This window comes from Grus americana, chromosome 6 (genome assembly GCF_028858705.1).
Source record: "Grus americana isolate bGruAme1 chromosome 6, bGruAme1.mat, whole genome shotgun sequence".
Classification (NCBI taxonomy): Eukaryota; Metazoa; Chordata; class Aves; order Gruiformes; family Gruidae; genus Grus; species Grus americana.
The window spans coordinates 23617537-23635803 of record NC_072857.1 but is presented as its reverse complement, the minus strand read 5'-3'; the positions used below and the strand labels follow the sequence as shown (position 1 = coordinate 23635803).

Genomic DNA, 18267 nt, shown 5'->3' with positions numbered 1-18267 from the left:
GCATCGGTATTCATGCAGGGATGAAGCTGAAAGTGCAAATAAGGCCAGTGACTAAACCTTTCCGGCAATTACATTTAATAAGGTACTGCATGTTATTTACAGAAAACATACATCACATAATTCCTACACATAAAATGCAGACAAGGTATAAAGACAAAAGCTGCACTCCCATAACATGCTTAACAAAATAAATAAAACTGAATTATTTTGGCACAATAGCTATTACATAAATAAGTATTCTAGAATGTAATGAATTAACATTTATTTACAGTCTATTGAAAGTGCAAAACAATTGGCTAAAAATTAAGATATTTGTAAATGCTTAAGACCAGAAAATATGTGTTAACCAGCCACAATTAATTATAGCTGAAGTTTAAGGTTTTAATGTCCAGGAAATTATTCTCTTGAAATCCATTTGTGCATATTGTGCTCTTTTTGAACCAGTCCTTTGCTACCTTTACGCTAAGGATTTCGACAACCTTACTATCATAATGGAATTTTGTAAAAACCTGATTGGTAGTTTAAAAAAAGAAGTAAAATGTAAACACAGATTAATCTATTCCTCATTCAAAATATTTTCAGTCCTGTCAGTCCTGAAATGGCCACACTGCTTGCAGTAGGAGGCAGTACAATTAAGATTAGAAATTTTTCATAGTATCTGTTTTATTTCAAATGGAAATATTTATGTCTTCTCTGAACGGAACTATACCGTGGACCTCTCTTGAACCTACATTCTTTCATCAGATGCTTACATACACCTTCTACTGAGGTCAACAGTAGCCGGGCAAGCTAAACTGATACCACTTTTGGTCCTGACCTGGAGAATAAACCATAAAATACAGATTTTTCATTAGGGAGAAAAACACTACCTCCCTTAGAATTGTTAGAAGCTTTTTGTGCATTTTTCACTAACTGTTCTATTTTATCTTTTGCCTTTTTTAATCCATATGAGAAATCATTTACTACATTTTAAGATGAGTTAACAGGTCACAACATGGCCACCCATACCACTCCAGTGCATAAATTCTTCCTCAGCCAAAGTTCTCTGACAGGCTGGTACATTGTGCATTGCCTAAGACCTTAGAATATGTTTTTGCTTAGTTTTGTAGTGGCAGTGGGGTAGCACAGAAAGTGAAGTTCTTAACAAGTGACCTTGACAGGATAAAAGATCATTTCTCATCATTGCTTCAAATGTTTATGCTCGACGCGGTTCTAGTCGGTGAGACATCTGTGATAAAGTTCTCTGGTTGTCAATCACATTTAATTGCCGCACATAGCTCCGAACATCCTGATGGTTCTTATTAGTTAGGGCTGCATCGGGATCTGGTGAAAGAGAAATGATGTAGGATTGATACACTTAAACGAACAAATGCCTGAACAGAATGCGTAACTCTTTACAAGCTGTCACAGGAAACACCAGATCCTGGTGAGTTAAAAAGAAAATATTTAGAAATCGCTCTCTTTGAAACCTTTCCTCCATATCTGATAGTCTTTCTGGTTACTACCCCCACAAATTAGCTTTTTCTCTCAGACATCCTTGGCTACATTTACTCAAATTGATGGCCCTTGGCTACAGTTTTATACATCACCTTACCAGTCAATAGCTATAAATTATATAGCTGACTACTATGATTTAAAGCTGCCCATCTGCTTTTGAACCAGCAGCTTTCACACAGATTCAAAACTATGTAATTGATTTTAGCTTCCTTTCATGAAGCATTCCCATTTCTAGCTCAGTATTAAATATTTGTAACACTGCAGTGCTTAGTGGCTGCCCATTTCAAGCCTCAAAATTTCCTACCTGTTTACTTTACTTAACTGCATTATACCTACTCCAACAACAATTATGAAATACCACCGAGTTAAAATCTGAGTATCTTCAGCCTCACAGTGAATAGTTTACAATGTAATGAAATATGTGTAAGGTAACTTAAACTTCTCTAAAAGAAAGATACTGAAGCATCTACTATATATAAATACACATACACACACATAAAAAGCATGGCACTCGGATACGGTACATCTATATACTGACATTTTGTTATACCATATATAGTGAAAATCCACTTCCATTTCTAAATATGTGGAGGTCTCATTAGTGCTCAATACATTAAAATTAAAAGATAATAGCCAGAAAAACCTCGATGGTGGGAGAAAAAAAAAAAAGCTCCCTTAACTTGATCTTCTAGAGTTAAGCTTTGACCCAGATGGAAAGAAACTATTTTTATAAAAATATATTGTGTTATATTATTTATTCTGTTCTTTGAAAAAGAGGAAGGCTGCTGTGAGGCCTCAAGTAAGTTCTGGTAATTATACTGACAAACAAGTTTTAAGTTCATCACCTTATGCAGTTATGTCATTTATAAACATCATGTTTCCAGACTGGTTTCCTATAAAACCAGAGTTTACCCAAGCAAGTATCTTGCATGTATCTGTGTGCTGCTGTCTGCTGGCCTTACTTTAACCACTCCTGAACCCAGAGGCTAATTTCAATTGACTCTAATGTGTAAGAGACCTCACAGATATTTAGCTCCTTCCCATGCTTGGAAAAGAGATGGAGGAGAAGGGGCTTATTAGAGCTTCCTGAAGGATATTTCACCCTGTGAAACACTGGAGGATCCAAACATGGAAGAATCACTGGAAACCAGGCTTTTCAATTCTGGTACACACAGAATTAGTTGCAATTACTCTAACTACTGATGATAATGCTGACTGTGCAGATGTTGTGATACACTTACTGAAAGATTGGCTTCGGCAGAATTTCACCGTCCTGACAGTGTTGGCAATCATGCGCTGGAAAGAAAAGATGGGATGCAATCAGAGAACAAGCACTGTATTTCATCATCATTTAAACGAAGCACCTAACTGTGCCTGAGTGTGAAGACATATGCCAATAAAAGCAGTCATATGAATGAAAATATAATTTTAATGCTGATACCCTCATACGTAGGGTGTGATTTACATTTACACAGGCTTTAAATGAGCATGAGTGTAATTTACATGCGCTCAGAGAACCCTTTCCCTTGCTTGGATGCTGTAAAAGGTCTTAACTAAGAATGAAAATCAGCCCCTTCAATGCACATTTCTTTGATAACATCTTCCCACATTAAAAAGTAAAAGGAATATCATGTAGAACTCCTTGGAGCATGTACACACATTAATTTTAAGACCATCAGTTCCTAACAGCAAGGCCATTTCTAGAACATACTCAGCAATTAAAGAGCTTTCACCTTTCATATGAGTTTGAGTTTAAAATGCAGCCCTCCTGGAAAACGACAGTGTAAAATCACATGTGAGGGTGTGTGTTCACTGATTCCCTCTGGAAGTACGCTCGATTCCCAGGTGAGAAGGCCACCGTTAGAACTGTGGCCCTGTAGGCAAGTGTCATCACACAGACCTGTTAGACAGTGTTAGCTTGCGCAAGTCTATCCATCCCAACATGAAAAGTGGATTCACTTTTGGTGGACACTCCTACTGGCAATTCACAAAAAAAGCTGAAGCCACTTCAGTCCTTCTTGGCTGTGCTTGCTCTTCAGTAAATAAGCCATCATTTCTCTCACTCAACGTAAGAAAAGATTAATCAATACATTTTGCTCTGATAAATCTGTTCTATTTTACACTAGTTTTTAAGAACAGAAATTAAGGTAAGTTATAAAGGAAAACATTTCAGATTTAGTTCTGGACTGCAAAATTTTGACTGGCTGGTGTGATTAGCACCGCACAGGTAATAAGCCCAGCAGTGCGGGGGCAAAATCAGTTGTTCTGCATAATAGCAAATAAACTGAAAATTCAGCAGTAAAACTGAACTCCTTAGCTAGACAGTTTGATTCAATCACTGTTATAAGGACAACATTTGTTTCCGTTTCTTTTGCTTAGATTAAGAAAAAGCAGAGGAGGGAAATGCTATTCCTAATCAGAGTCTAACATTCGTTCCAGCACTTTAACATGGTCCAACAATTACAACACAGCTACGTCTTTTAACGCACCAGGCTGCTTTGTACCTTCTTGAAATTTTGTGAGAGTTTAACAAGCTAGTCATAAACCCTCACACAATGGAATGATGTATTTCTTACTAGTAAACAGTAAAACCTAGGGCATATGCTCCTCAAAATTAATACTTAGTTATAATCTTAATGAAGATGATGTTATAAATAAAATACCTTTGTGAAATCTGTCATTCCAGAAGTGGGAAGCACCAATGTAAAACATTCCTTACACACATACTGAATAATCTGAGACATCTTAATGCACTGTCGAGCATACAAAAATGGGTATGGCTGACGGTCAGCATTAGAAACACTATTGATATATCATGTACTAAATTTTTGTGGATTACACACTGCATTATCAAATGAAATGTAGCTATTCTGAAACTTATCTAAAATATTTTAATTCTAAAACACAAGTTCCCAAAAGATCTAGGGAATTTGGATATGGGTCTGCTTATATTGTTCCTAAAGTCATATGTATTTACATGTGGAAAATAAGTAGATTTCAAGTAAGAGTGATTTTTATCCTATGTTAATTTTCACACCTTTCAAGCCATTACTACTAGGCAGATTTTCTAAGGCACTTACCTTGCAAACATTCTCATATGTGCTTAGCATTAAGCATGTGAATAAGCCCCATTGACTTCAACAGAACCTCTTAAATACTCAAAGAGAAGCACTCATTATAATACTGGATTACGACAGAATGCAGTGCATATTACAGTGTTGGTTCTTCAACCCAATCAAATGAAAATCAAAACAACATGAACTTGTAAACATGAATATTTCGTAACTCTATGGATTCATATTTGGCTCTGTCATGTGATGCTGCTACTTTGATTTACACCATTTCACACAGAACTCCCCTAAAATAACTATTTCAAGGCGAGACCATAAAGTTGAACTGGATCAGCCAATCTGATGAAGTTTCAAGAGTGTCTAACTTCAAGGGAGGCTTTGCTAAGCACGCTTCATTTTTATGAAGATAGCTTGTGTTGCTTGATGTGCTCTCTAGATAGATTGTTAATACACACCCTAATTTTTCACACCTGTAAAAATTTAGGTTTCAAAGCCTCACTTCATAATGATCTTTGGAGCTAGACTGTAGGCTCAGTGTTTGATTAGTTGAGTATTAAGCTACTTAGGTGAAAACTTAGATTTATCAAAAAAGTGTGTTCTGTGGAATCATTTTGCTCTTTTTTTTTTCTTCTTTATGTGGGGAATTTGTTCTGGAAAAAGCATAGCATTCAGAATAAGTCCTATAATGCTGTATTGTACTGAAAGATAAATTATGTATATAGCGAAGAGTTTTAAAAAGTTTTCATTATTTCCAAATTTCTCATTATACGGGCTATTCCAGGCAAGGAAAACTGATGTGGCAATGAACTTGTTTGACTTGTGGTTAAGGGCTGAACTGCCTGGCTCCCTTCAGTTGGCTGAAAGGCTTCATTTTAAGGAGTTACTTTGCCTGTTCCTGAGGATAATCTCATCGATCTGTGCATTCAGAAGTATCTGGGCAATGATGAAACACAAAGGAATGAGGAAGCGGGTGCTAAGGCAGAATAAATGGAGAAACTGTGGCCAGAAGGCAGCATCGCAATCCAATGGGGAGATTCTGGAGCATTATGTATCCTTGAAGAGCTCCTTTCACATTGCTTTTTTCCAAGTGCTGTTGTACTGTCTAATATAAACTCAAAAGAGCTCCTCTTTGGAAGGTGCAAATTGAACAGAAAACCAGCATATGAAAGGAAAGTGAATTTCCCTTCCTCAGTCTTGTAGATAAGTTGGATTGTCTTCTTTTGATTCAAGAAAACTAGAAACGTGCAGAAAAAATGTTCAGATGGAAGTTTATTGCCAGCTCCTTACAATTTTTCTTCAAATAGAGGATTACCTCTAGTTAATGCCCGCAAAAATTAGCCTCTGTTTACTCACTGTGCTAAGAAAGACCATTATTGGAAAGCCATACAAACCTGAATTTGGATCTTTCTGAAATAGAACCAACTGCATAATATAACAAGCAACTGCTACTACCAGCATGCTATATATACACAACAATACCCTTTCAAGTTTTACGCAGTCTGGAATAGTGGCAGCAGGCCAGCACATTATCTTCTAATCCATTCCAAACTCAGGTTTCTAAATGTTATAAATATTCATATATGCCATAGAAAACTACTAAGGGCTTTAGTCACACACTTTTTGCATAATCTTTATGTTCCAAAAATGAAAGACTGTTTGCCCTTTTTTTGCATAAGGATCAGAGTGTGAATTTCCTTTTGTTCATCTCCACAAAACCCGAAAACCAATATGCACAGATTCTCTAATCCTCATTTCACACCTGAAGGGTGAAGAGGCTTGACAAAAAGCAGCATCAGTGGCCAGCATCATGGCACTGTCTTGTGCTGCTATGGCAGGTCAGCACTTTCAGAGCTCTTTTGTGACTTCTGCTCCCTCTACAGGTGCCATTTCTGAGACATGTTGGGTAGTGCTACGTGGAGATGGTGCCACGGAAAGTGATCTTTGTTCAGGCTGTCTGATGATTTGAGATATGGCACTGATAAAGTTCCCAAATAATTGCATCTTCCCTCTGTCTGTGAATACAAAATTCTGTACTGGCAGTCAGAGCGCAGGATTATGCAGCTGAGGTTTGAAAAAAGCAGAAATCAGTAAGTGGTCAAGAGTATGAAATATTGCCTGTCCTTAAGAACAGTCATGCTCAGTACTTTCCCCACTTTCCTCTCTCTCCTATCCCTGGCAAGACATAATTCTAGGAAAGGGCTTTTAAATTTTTTCTAAATATATGGCTATAAAAGCAGCATCACTTGAATTTTATATATTGCCCTGTACTGTGCTGCAGGTTGTAGGTTGTTCTGTATCTGCTAAAGCATACAGAGTTTATAGGAACTAATACTACTGAAATACCACTGACAGCTTTGGGGGCTCTCCTTCACCTGAAAAGACGGTTATTAAGGGACCTAAAAAACAAATGTGTATTCTAGGTCACAAACTGATTGTTTTTGCTGTCTACTGCCATCTTTTTACCTTTCACCTACTTGCAGCTCTGAAAATCTCCTCAACGTGCCAAAATACAAATAAGCCTTTTAAACACTTTACAAGCCTTTTCATTCCTTGTTCCTCTATGACAAGTATGTCTTCAGTTTTTACATAGATGGGTCTTCTAAAGCAACATCTACTGTCAACTCACTAGTGGAGAAAAGATGCAGATAGTTTTTACCATGCAAGGTTATGGAGTATGGGCCAGCCTAGAAGGTACATCTGAGCAACACCATGGTGAAAACAGCTCGTACCTTGTCTCCATCAGCTTCTTACAGTGAGATAAGGAAAAGACCTTCAATACTTCTCTAAATTCATGTCTGTTTGGTATTAAAGACAAAGCCTTCAACTAAAGTCTTATACTACTAATACCAGTAATTTAGGTATTCTGGCTACTTACTGACAAAAGTATAAATAACATGTTCCAGGCTGGATTTTAAGGCCAAATGCGTGTTTTCTCCATCTCCTGCCTTGCTTCATGCAATAAATGGCATAGTAAAGAGCAGAAGTACAGTGCAAGTACAAAGAGTATACCTATTTCTGACACATTCCGTATTGTTTGCCCACATCTTTTACAAACCAAATGGGTCCATTTACAAACTTCCCTCTTTACACATTGCTGCGGCTCTACCACAGATGATACTCTCTTCCCTGGCAAGCTGTCCCTGCCCTCCCCCTCCTCACAGCCTCCAAGTAAGAGGCATCCATGGGGATCAAGAGATGCGGAAGGGGAAGGAGCAGGCAGCGACAAAGGCAGCAGCAGGTAAAGCTCAGCAATGCTCAGCAGAGCGATGTCCCCACGCTACTGCTGATACCACAGTTCTGTCACTGCACCTCTGAAAAGACCGATTTATAGGAAAGCGTAGCAGGAAAAAATTTACTCAGTCCCTTTCCTTTTTAGGTTGACTTGCTAAAAAAAACCAACCTAGGCTAATGTGGTTTAGCACCATCTGCCTGTTTTTCCCTTCTTCTCTAGATAATTTTGTCACATTTGAAAAAAGACCCCAGAGTTTTCAAACATAAGAAAGCTCCTACTAATTTTCTATGAAAATAGATGGCTGCGGACAAGAGAAAGATCGTGTAAGTGCCCTCATCTCCTGTCTCCTTCAGGGAAAATGCTGTAGTGTAAGTTCCTATGTTATGATAAAAGCCTATTCACACAGAATTCCCCAGCCATGAAGAAACCACATGAGTCCCAGCCACAAGGAAAGCTCTGAGCAGAGCTCAGGCAGCCATGAAACACAAATGTTTAGGAAATCAGGCCTCGCTGTTTCTGGCACTCGGGGAACTCCTGGCTCAGACACTGTCTGACAGCTCCTGCGTGTTTTAAGACGCATCGTTTAATATAAATAATAACAGAAACATCAGAAAACATAAAAGATTTAAAGGAATCTGTTTCAGCTGAAGAGATGCCACTAGATCAAACTTCTACTTTTGGCTGCTGGTTACAGGAATAAAGTTGTCAGCAGCACATCAGCTGTCGGGATCAGAGCTCTGTGGTGAGAATGCAGACACGATGCCAGAGGCTGTTCTCGGTTTCATCACTGTGCTTACACGAGAGTCGGAGGGACCCACCTCCTCCAGTGGCAAATGGCACCACCAGTGGCAACTACCCAGATATTTTTATTCATAAACTTCAGCGAGCATCAAAGTTAAGATGGATCAGGGGAAATAATTTTCCAAAGAATGAAGATGTTTTAGACAGATCAGTAAGAGTGGCTCCCAGCAATATTCAGAGGTATCTCCACCTGCTTGTGACAGAACATCATGCAGCAGAACAAACAGGCAGGAACAACAAATGGCAGGACACGACTCCTGTGAGGAAATCTGGTTTCTGCTTTCCTCCTGAAAATGGCAGAATAACATCATGGATTTACCTTGAGTTTATACTTATGTAAAAGAGAGCTGAATTTATCTGAGAGTTATCTGGCTGAGTGGTCTTGTCTTCACTAGTTAATATCTGGCAATTATGTGTGGATATGACAGTTGTAAGCTTAACACAAGTAGGCGGTAGCGACTGAGGTTTAACAGTAGGCTTTTCTTCTTTGCTTGACCTGATGACACATGCAAAAAGCTAAAACCTGCCAGGTCCATATTAGGATTTGAATGAATTATGTGGGTGGAATCTGAATACATGTTGCTTTGAAGAGGTAGGGGTTGAGAGAAGCAGGAAAAACACCATAGAAGCATGCAGAATAGCTAGTGAAGAACATTAAAAACACAAAAGATATACCTGTAGTAAGGCCTGGAGAAAAAGCAGAGCAAGCCTTTAGGTAGAGCACTAACTGAAGAAAGGTTTAGAATACTGAGAAAGGAGAACGTTTCCCTTTCTGTTGTGTGGAGGAACATGAGACATTATATTGATTCTTTGAAAAATACATAGCATCAAAAATACATTATTTGATCTTCACTTTCCCCTCCTAAAGGAAATGCTCAAAGCTCAGATTACTGATCAAAATGGGTGATACTACATTCATGCAGTATAAAATTCTATTTAAAACTTGTGGGTGCTACTAGCAAATCCATGTTCTGGAGATAACATAGCTCTGAAGATAAGGCAAAGTGCAGACTAGGGTGAAAAGGACAGACCTGCAGCAGCCTAGATATAGATCAGTTTAAGCTGCTATAAAATTCACTCTTGGTCTTGAGAGTGCCAAACTGTGATACAGAATGGTGCAGAACCATTTCTAAATGACAAGTCTGGGTTGAACTGTCTACGGGCAAGTGCTCACAGGAGAGCTCCTGCCTCCTGTAATGGCTTTTACAGATAATCAGGCCTAAAGAAGAGCCAGAGGGAAACAGCTCTGAGGCCTGTGGATGTACCGGCTCTTCTGGCTCAGGAATTGTAAGTAGGGCAAGCGAGGTGGAGAACGCGGAGCCAGCCACAGAGCCATGCCTATAGCAATGCAGCTGCCATCCCTCCTGGTTCAGAAGTGCTCTGGCAAGTCCAGATCCCTTTGTGTTCCCCAAAATATTTACTATCTACACTAAAAAATATATATATATATTTATCTGATTAGAACAGGCAGTCCAGGAAAAAGTCCTTTTCTGCAGGTAGAAGGCTCAAGGCCTTTGGAAGGAGATGGCAACACAGTCTGCGTATGCAATTACAGAATGTCATTATTGCAAAGTGAGGTCAGGCCCTTACTCGGGCTTTAGCACTACCGTTTACCCACAAAGAAGTCTCAGCTTAGTACAGTGGTATTTTCACCCCTAGGACAGAGGCTGTCCTGGAGCTACAGACTAAAATCTTAGAGTAGAATTGACTTAGAGCGATGATCACTTTTCTGTGAAGTTCTCTAAAGAGCTGAAAGTCCTCCTTTTTCCGCTCCGCGCTATCAGTGCTCGGAAGGTAAGACAAGCTCCTCCGTAGAGCAATGGAAATAACCTTGGAGTGGTTCAGGTTACTGTAGTACTAAGAACAAGCAGATCTATGTGCAGAGCAGATATGCTCTAGCATGGCTGCTGAATGGAGCTTTACTGCTGGAACAGTAAGTCAGGTTTGGTTTTGCAGGGCAGCTGCTCATAGCTGGGCTTGGCTAATCCTGGTTCTCAGATGCAGGTGTCATTAACCACATTAATTAAGAACATGGCCTTAGCAACCAAGAAAATGGCTTCTCACTGCTGAGAAACTTGAGTTTCAGTTGAAATTTCTGCCATGGGAAGTTGCCTGCCTGCAGTTTTTGACAACGGTGTTTGAAATGATGAGAGTTTAGGTGCAGGATTTAAAATAAATCACATTTGAGCATAATTTAGCCTTCTGTCATTGACCCCCCTTTCCAGTATGAAAGCAACCAAGTTACAGAAGTCTATTTTACTTGTTAAAGGAAAGAAGAAAACAAGATGTTGTGCACGTTCTGTATTAAAGCTCCTTTCATTCTCTGAGAAGCAATGCAGAACTATCCCAGCCCGAGGCTGTTCAGTCTTGTTTGAAGGAACAGCAGTTAAAATCACAGCTTGGTCCCAAACTGGTTGTTAAAAAATGTCTCTAACAGCTCTGCTTCCTGTCACTGCTGCTGCCTCTCCTAGGAAACATTTTGACTGTGCATGGCTCAGTGGGCAGTTTCTTCTCCACCTCTGTGAGGTTTTCCAGAAACCCAGAGGCCCCAGGTGCTGTGCACAACGCAGACTATTTTTGCCAGCTTTTGGTCCTGCCTTCACTTTCTCTAGCCCTGGAAGTCATTGTTGAGAAGTTCACTCTTGAGGAGATGAATAGAGAAGTCTTTTTAAATTTTCATTTCAAATACGTCATACATACCATTTTTTCGAAGTTTACTAGATTGTCAGTGAATGTTTTGTTTCCCTCATGAGTAAACGTCATGTCTGTATAGAAATAAAAGCCACATAAAAGCTCATTACTGAATCATGGCCGTGCAAAACAGCAGAACATTTTATCTATCCCTTACAAAAATCAAAGCAGATCTAAAAGTAAAACATTTAGTTTTTAATTTGCAGCATTTCTAGACTAGTAAAATTGAGGTATGATATTCAGATGTACTAAAGCAGTTTTTCTTGTCTCCATGTCATGCTTTTTATAATGGAAAAAGATCACACCTCACACTGAGATTGATTTTTGCTTTTTCTTGCTGCTACTCTTATTCTTCAAATATTTCACAAAATAGCTTTCAAGTTAATAATTCTGGTAACATCCAAGCTTACCTTTTATAAGTAGTGGCATGAAAGGAATTATTGGAGGGTCCAATTTAGCTACAGTTAGTCTGTAGGCCCTATGGTTTCTTGATGGATCCTGAAGAAAAACAGAGAAATCAAATAATTACTAATATGTATTATTATATGTATTGAGACACTGTATGCATTCATTTAGAAGTCATGGCATTTATTAAAATCATTATTTTCTCCTGTGGCTTTAAAAGTGCATCTGCAAACTAAGAGAACTTTTATCATTCTTCCATACAGCTTACATGACGAGAATGCAGCCGCTAAACACAAACATTTTTCATGCCAAATAGCAAGGTAAGATATGATTACAAAAAAATTCTTCATAAAAGGAACCACACATTTTTCCTCCCTCCTTGCAGCTGCAGTTGCATATGTTGTAACACTAAAATGTATTGCCTGGAAAAATCCAGGTTGGAAAATTTAATTTCCCATATGTACTATCGGAAAACATGTGATAAAGCTTTTCTGAGTTCCCAGATTAACTTTGAGTGGTACATAAGTTCTCTCAGAGTAGGTTCCTAAGAGTATAATTTATTAGTCATACATACTAGTTTTAGCAGCTCTAAAATGGGATCATAAACTTCTTAAAGTCAAACAAGGACATATAAAATGTTCTGAATCAAGGAATTCAAATCAGTTACTCAGAAACTGAATTAGCTCAGATTGTGCATAGAATAAGGGATCTATTGCTATTCACCATTAGGCTTTCAAACTCTGCATAGATCTTCTTGAACTTGCTTGGAAGTTTCTGTTAATAAAAACAAAAATAGCAAACCTTAATTAAATCCAATTTGTGTGGTAATTTTACTGTAAATGCTAGTTCCTTCTACAACGCCCTAAGTCAGGAAAGTGCTCTTTTTGCCAGATATTTCTAACAATGTGCTAATCTAAAATACAACATGTCTCCTAGCAACCAGATTATAAATAGAGACGGGACCAGCCATGAAACCTGGATCCTGATTTAAACCCCAACTTGAATTTACTCCTTTCGGATGTTTAGATTCAGATTTTTGTTTGGCTGACATCACAATCACTGAATTCAGAATATAAGTGAAAGTTCAAGTCAGTAGTTTCAGGACATTCCTGATTATAGCCTATCTGAAAATATAATTTACATACAGCTTGTGTAGGGGTAGCTCAGCTTAATTATTCATACCTATGATGAACTGCCCTTGCAACATTCAAATCCATGCCTGGGCATTTCCAGAAGGTTTTTTTGTTCATGCTGATGTGTCATCAACTATTGCTCAAATTCTCAACATGCCCAGCAGCCAAGGGCCTCTACCGCTTTCTGGGGTATAAATTAATGAATAGTTTTTCAGTCCACAATACCTACACAAATAAATCATGGTCAGTTGAACATGCAGTGATTGGGATGAGATGGGCTTTACTAAATAATTTCTTTCCCCCTCATGTTATGTTATACATATTAAATAATTTTATGATAAAGACTATAAGATATGCTATAAATTCATTTCAGAGATCACAGTAATGTTTTATGTACACTCAGAATATGTCAGCTTTCTAGTTTTAATACGAAATTTCTCTGTATTTGCTGATTAAATCAGACTACTACTGGCAGCAGGTAACATTAAAAATTAATAGAGACTTTATAGCGCAGAAATGATTTTTTGCAATACTTTCTACATTTGGAGTGTGTACCCTAGCAAGATATTTACACTGTGCCACAGCAAGGGCCTAATTTTTAATGATGTGTGTGAACAACTGTGTGCCTAGTTTGCATATGCATGCAGATTAGGTATTTGTGAAATAAGTGGTATAATTGGACATTTGCACCTGCAAATATCTAATTTGTGCATGCAACTAATGTAAATGCATGATAATATGGCAAAAATCAGGTCTTGAGATGTTTGTTTTTAAGTATATTCTGTATATATATCTGGCTAAAAATCAAGCTGCAGAGATTCTCTTGATAAAGCAACAGCCCTGCAGCACCACAGTGTGATAACATTTCCCCAAACTCAAGTTCATACTCCACATCTACAAATGATCTGTGCCCCTCCAGCTCAGATCCTGTGCCCATTTCAGATTGCTGTATGTAGCATATACATTCAATTCCCTCTTCTCTCTTCATACTACTCCTGTACTGTCCCAGGTCTCCCAACTATTGCTCTCAGTAGCCACAAATGAAGGGTCATTATTTTGAGAAACTGATCTGCAAATCTTTGCCTTTAGCAGTGATTGCATACACCACACGTTCTTTTGCAAATTGCATTGGTGTCTTCTCAGATGTGTTAATGTGAGCTCCTATTTCAGAGCCCTTTTTTAAAGGTGTTCAAATTTTGGTCTCAGTTGCATCAATGACCTCAGTCATGCTAACTATTTTGAAATTCTAATGAACAAAATACATGCACATTCAAATCTGCACTGCTTTTGACAACCAGTATGTTCTTAGTGGTTACATGTGCTTACTACCTCACCCTGCTAGACACTGCATCCTATTTATATACTCGCATACAAAAGAGCAAAGCCACAGAAAAAGGTGGAAGCTCTGAGAATGAAGACCAAATTGATAGTAAGCAGGGGAATGTGTGCCAGAGAGAAAACCAGAACTGCTTTTTGGACACAACCACATTTTAATAGGGCAACAGAGTCCATATGGAGATCAGAAAGTAATATGTATAAACAGAGGATGAATTTTAGAGAAGTATCTATGGAGTGATCTCACTAAATGATCAGTAAAGTCAGAGGATGGGCTGGTGTAAGAGGTTAACTGGCTAACTCGCTCATCCTGTTGGGCAGTTAGAAGCTTCTGTTGTCCCTCCTGTTAACTGCTTGTGAGTATTCAACACATCTCTGGGTATACTGCCTGACTCATAAAAACTGTCAGCCTCAGCTAAAGGCTTGTGCTCAGGAGCTCAATTAGTAGATCGAATTTTATCAATAATAAAGGCCCAAGGCATGTTTTTTGCTAACTAAAAGCACAAATCCCAGTCAAACTTCTTAGAATAGGATTTTAGCTAGGACTTACCTCCCATGTTAACGAGAGACGGCTCACAGCAACATTACTCAGTCCCATAATAATAGCAAAAAAGGAATTCAGATTTTTGTATTCTTTACAGCTGAAACACAAAGGGCCAGGTTTTAAGTTGTATGCATCAGTCAGGGCAGAAGTACACATGACAACCTGAAGAGAGCTAAGCGTAGGCATCTAGCATAGATGTGACTGAATTTGGGCAGCCCTGGCCAGCACACCTGCAGCACACCGCTTCACCAGCCTATGAGTAATTCACTACACTCTGGAGGCTCCTTCCCCCTCCCTCCTAAAATGACTGCCTGCTTCCACTTCACTGGGTGCCAGCTTCTGCAAGGACACTAAAGGAGTCTTTGAAGCTCCTCCTCACCCGGAAACACAGTCCTGAAACTGGGCTCAATTCAGTCCCAGGGAATACCAGAAACAGTGGAAGCAACTCGTTCACAACCTCATTTGCTGCAGAACTTGCTGACAGCTTCTGAACAGCTACTGAATGCTGGAAGCTGTCCCTAGATGATCTTCATCACAGTTTACAGGGGCGCCGAGTCTTTTTAAAGGGAGAAGACCAGCTGTCTAGAGATGCCTGTGTGTCAGTGACCTCTCTCGCTGTGTACAGTTGTACTAGTACTTGTAGATTCTGGAATTCTTTAGGATGTTTCAAGCAAAGAATTTGTTACCAGCATCATTAAAGAGGTCCTGGGTATTAGGAGCTCCAGGTCACCCCCTTCATCGCTAATGCAAAGGAGAACTTTTGTTACCTATCAGGAAAACCTGGAAGATGTAACTGAGTATTATGGAAGGTCCAATATACCATATGCAGGAGTAGATACAATCTGACAGGGACATCCCCTACAGTTGCTCAGCTGGGACAGCATCAGGAGGCTCATTGACTCAATGGGAAGAGACGAGAGAGAACAAAGCCTGTATCTCATAAATTTGTGTCTGGTAGGTTCCTGCAAAATAACTGCTGTTTTTCACAACTGATTTGCCAATATCTGATGCCAATATCTGATTTCAGAACCTCAGCCTCTTCTTCTTTTCCTGTTAACCAAGAAAATTTTCACAAGAGTTGAACTATGATTCTAAAATATTTTTAGTTATTATTCATTGCTGAAGCTCTTACTCTTCTGAGGTATCCTCAGCTCCAGACAAAATTAGCAGAATCAACACATCCTACTGTCCGACTCCATAAGTGCCACATCACCCTATTGTTATTCTGTTCTTTCTGTCCCTCCATTTCACCAGACTCGACGTATCGAGTGGGTGAGTCCTTTAGATCTGGGCCTCACTTGTGTCTGCACTGTGTGAACACTGAGCGTGTGAAAAAATGATCTCTCCCATCTGACGGTCTGTCTGTTGGAGACTGCTGCCCCCTCAGATCTTCTGGCAGAGCTGCTCATACAAATTCTCCCACATCAGATTAGGGATAGTGAGCAAGGTCAGCGAAGATAAGCTGAAATGTAAAGCTACCCCAACTTATTCTGACTAGAGCAGGTCAGGGAGTGCCTCATTAGTGGATCTGAGGGGAGATAAGGATGAAAAGCAGCCAGGATAGGCTGTCAGTGATAACCTCTTCCCCAGGCACAACTAAATCCAGAAAGGGATATCTGTCCACAGCCTGTGACATTGAGAATAAATTGTGGCATGGTAAAAATACTTAGCACCACACAGCAGTAGTGCTCAAACATAGTAGGCAGCTGCAAATGTACCTGCAATATGTAATTTGAATCTATCTTTCATTTTAAAAAGGAAAAGTTTTGCCAAATACTCTGTTAAGCAATGTAATTTGACAAAGTCCCTGTTAAAATCCATCTAGATGTCTGACATTCTACACCAAATATGCTGTAAATTCTACAGGTTCTACACTAAATAGCTCAGTTCCATACAGAGAACCACTGTGAGGTAGTAGACACAGTGCTGCATGGCTCCACTGCGTATATGCTGTCTGTAAAATGCCAGAAAGTGGATCCTCCAAAGCACCACAGTGTGCTCAGAACGGAGGTCCCTCTGCCTCCCAAAATGGACTGTACTGGAAAAATCTTCCTGTTGATAAGAATTGTGAACACACACATATGCACACACTTGTCTGCAACACAAACACACGTGGTTAAAATCTCTCAGTACTTACACGAACATATTCATCAGCATTTTCCCTATAAACATACAACTTTCAAAAATTTCTTACAGGCTCCTTGGGCTTATAACATATGCATGTGTATGGAAAGAATAATTTTCTAAAACTTAATGAAAGTGTCTGAATATAGTGGTACACAAGAAGGCTTCTAAATAGCCTGTGGTTATATTTGCAAAGAGGAAATATAGAGAAACTGGGTTTGTGGATATCCCTAGGACTAGGTGCAAGTACATCCTAGAAGGCCTTTCTAATAAAATTAATATGGGAAGAACTCACTGTAGGAAATATAGTTTGCTTCTCCTCTTTGTTTGAAAGTTTAATCCTACAATGGCTGGAGAAAAGAGATGAACCTGGTAACCTCTACATCCTTTCCCAGCAGATGCAAAGGCAGCAATGACTCCTGGAACTGAAAGCACACGTGCACAGCACTTGGAGCCAGCACTTGGCCTCGTGCTTGCTCACACAGACAGGGAGCACACATCACAGGGTGCGTGGGGTGGCAGACACAAAATGATGTGCCTTCTGTGATGGCATCTGAGCCCCTACTCACAGAACTGAAACAGGGTTCTCAGTAACAGTTGTCTTTGAAAATCAGTACGTGCAAGGCATCTTGTTACCACCAGTCATGCCTAAGATTAATAGTGCAGCACTGAGCCGTTCTCCCCGAACACTTTTCTAATGAGTCTAGTACTTCTAGGTAGGGTAAAGTTCTCATTAGGTCTCAAGGATCTTCACAAGCAAAACTTCCTCAAAGATATTGCTTCAAGGCCTGGGCCCGCATCTTTTGATCCAATTCCTTGGCTTTTTCTCCCCTCTAACTTCGGTGCACTTTGTGTTTGTTTTACCGCATGCTGTAGCACCTGTTACCATGGCAGCCCTGCACAGAGGGCAGCAGCCTGGCAAAACTTCCCAGCGCTTTTCCAGCGGCTGCAATTAAACCTGCCTGCTTGGTTTGTACGGAGGAAAATCTTGTGCTTCGGATTTCGCTGCTTTTAGGAGACAAAGAGGACTCAGCAGAGCAGACCGCTTTTAGCTATTTATTTTTAGCATTGTAGTGATACCAGAAACATGGAAGTAAACAGGAGGTTGTCAAGCTGTTGTAAATAGCATAGGATTAAACCCATGACACTGAGGAACCTACGGGCTACGGCACTTTATTAAGGAGATATTTAACTGTAATTTTTAGCATACTTGATTTCACGTGTTTATGGAAATTACTTTTGTATCTTAATTTGCCGCATTTCAACCTTTTCCCATTTCATGCCTCTGAGTTAGGAAAGACCCCGACTCGTCTGCGTGTGGGTGCCACTGCCCTCTCCTGGACACAGCCCGCCAGCCCGACGGCTTGCTTCCCAGCTTTGCTCTGCAGAATGAGATAATGGAATATGCCGTCTATCTATTTTTAGAAACTAAAG

General features: G+C 39.5%; 1 protein-coding gene across 5 annotated transcripts in view; it reads right to left on the bottom strand.

The window, feature by feature from the left end:
* Positions 1 to 52: 52 nt before the first annotated feature.
* RAPGEF4 (Rap guanine nucleotide exchange factor 4) overlaps positions 53 to 18267 on the bottom strand; it is a 153703-nt gene continuing 135488 nt past the window's right edge. For all 5 annotated transcript variants that reach the window (XM_054830896.1, XM_054830897.1, XM_054830900.1 and 2 more), the window contains 6 exons: positions 14716 to 14806; positions 12421 to 12471; positions 11703 to 11790; positions 11302 to 11366; positions 2739 to 2793; positions 53 to 1323 (listed from right to left, as the gene is read on the bottom strand). In XM_054830896.1, the coding sequence (XP_054686871.1) occupies positions 1196 to 1323; positions 2739 to 2793; positions 11302 to 11366; positions 11703 to 11790; positions 12421 to 12471; positions 14716 to 14806 (478 nt within the window). In that variant the 3' untranslated portion in view covers positions 53 to 1195. The remainder of the gene's footprint in view (positions 1324 to 2738; positions 2794 to 11301; positions 11367 to 11702; positions 11791 to 12420; positions 12472 to 14715; positions 14807 to 18267) is intronic.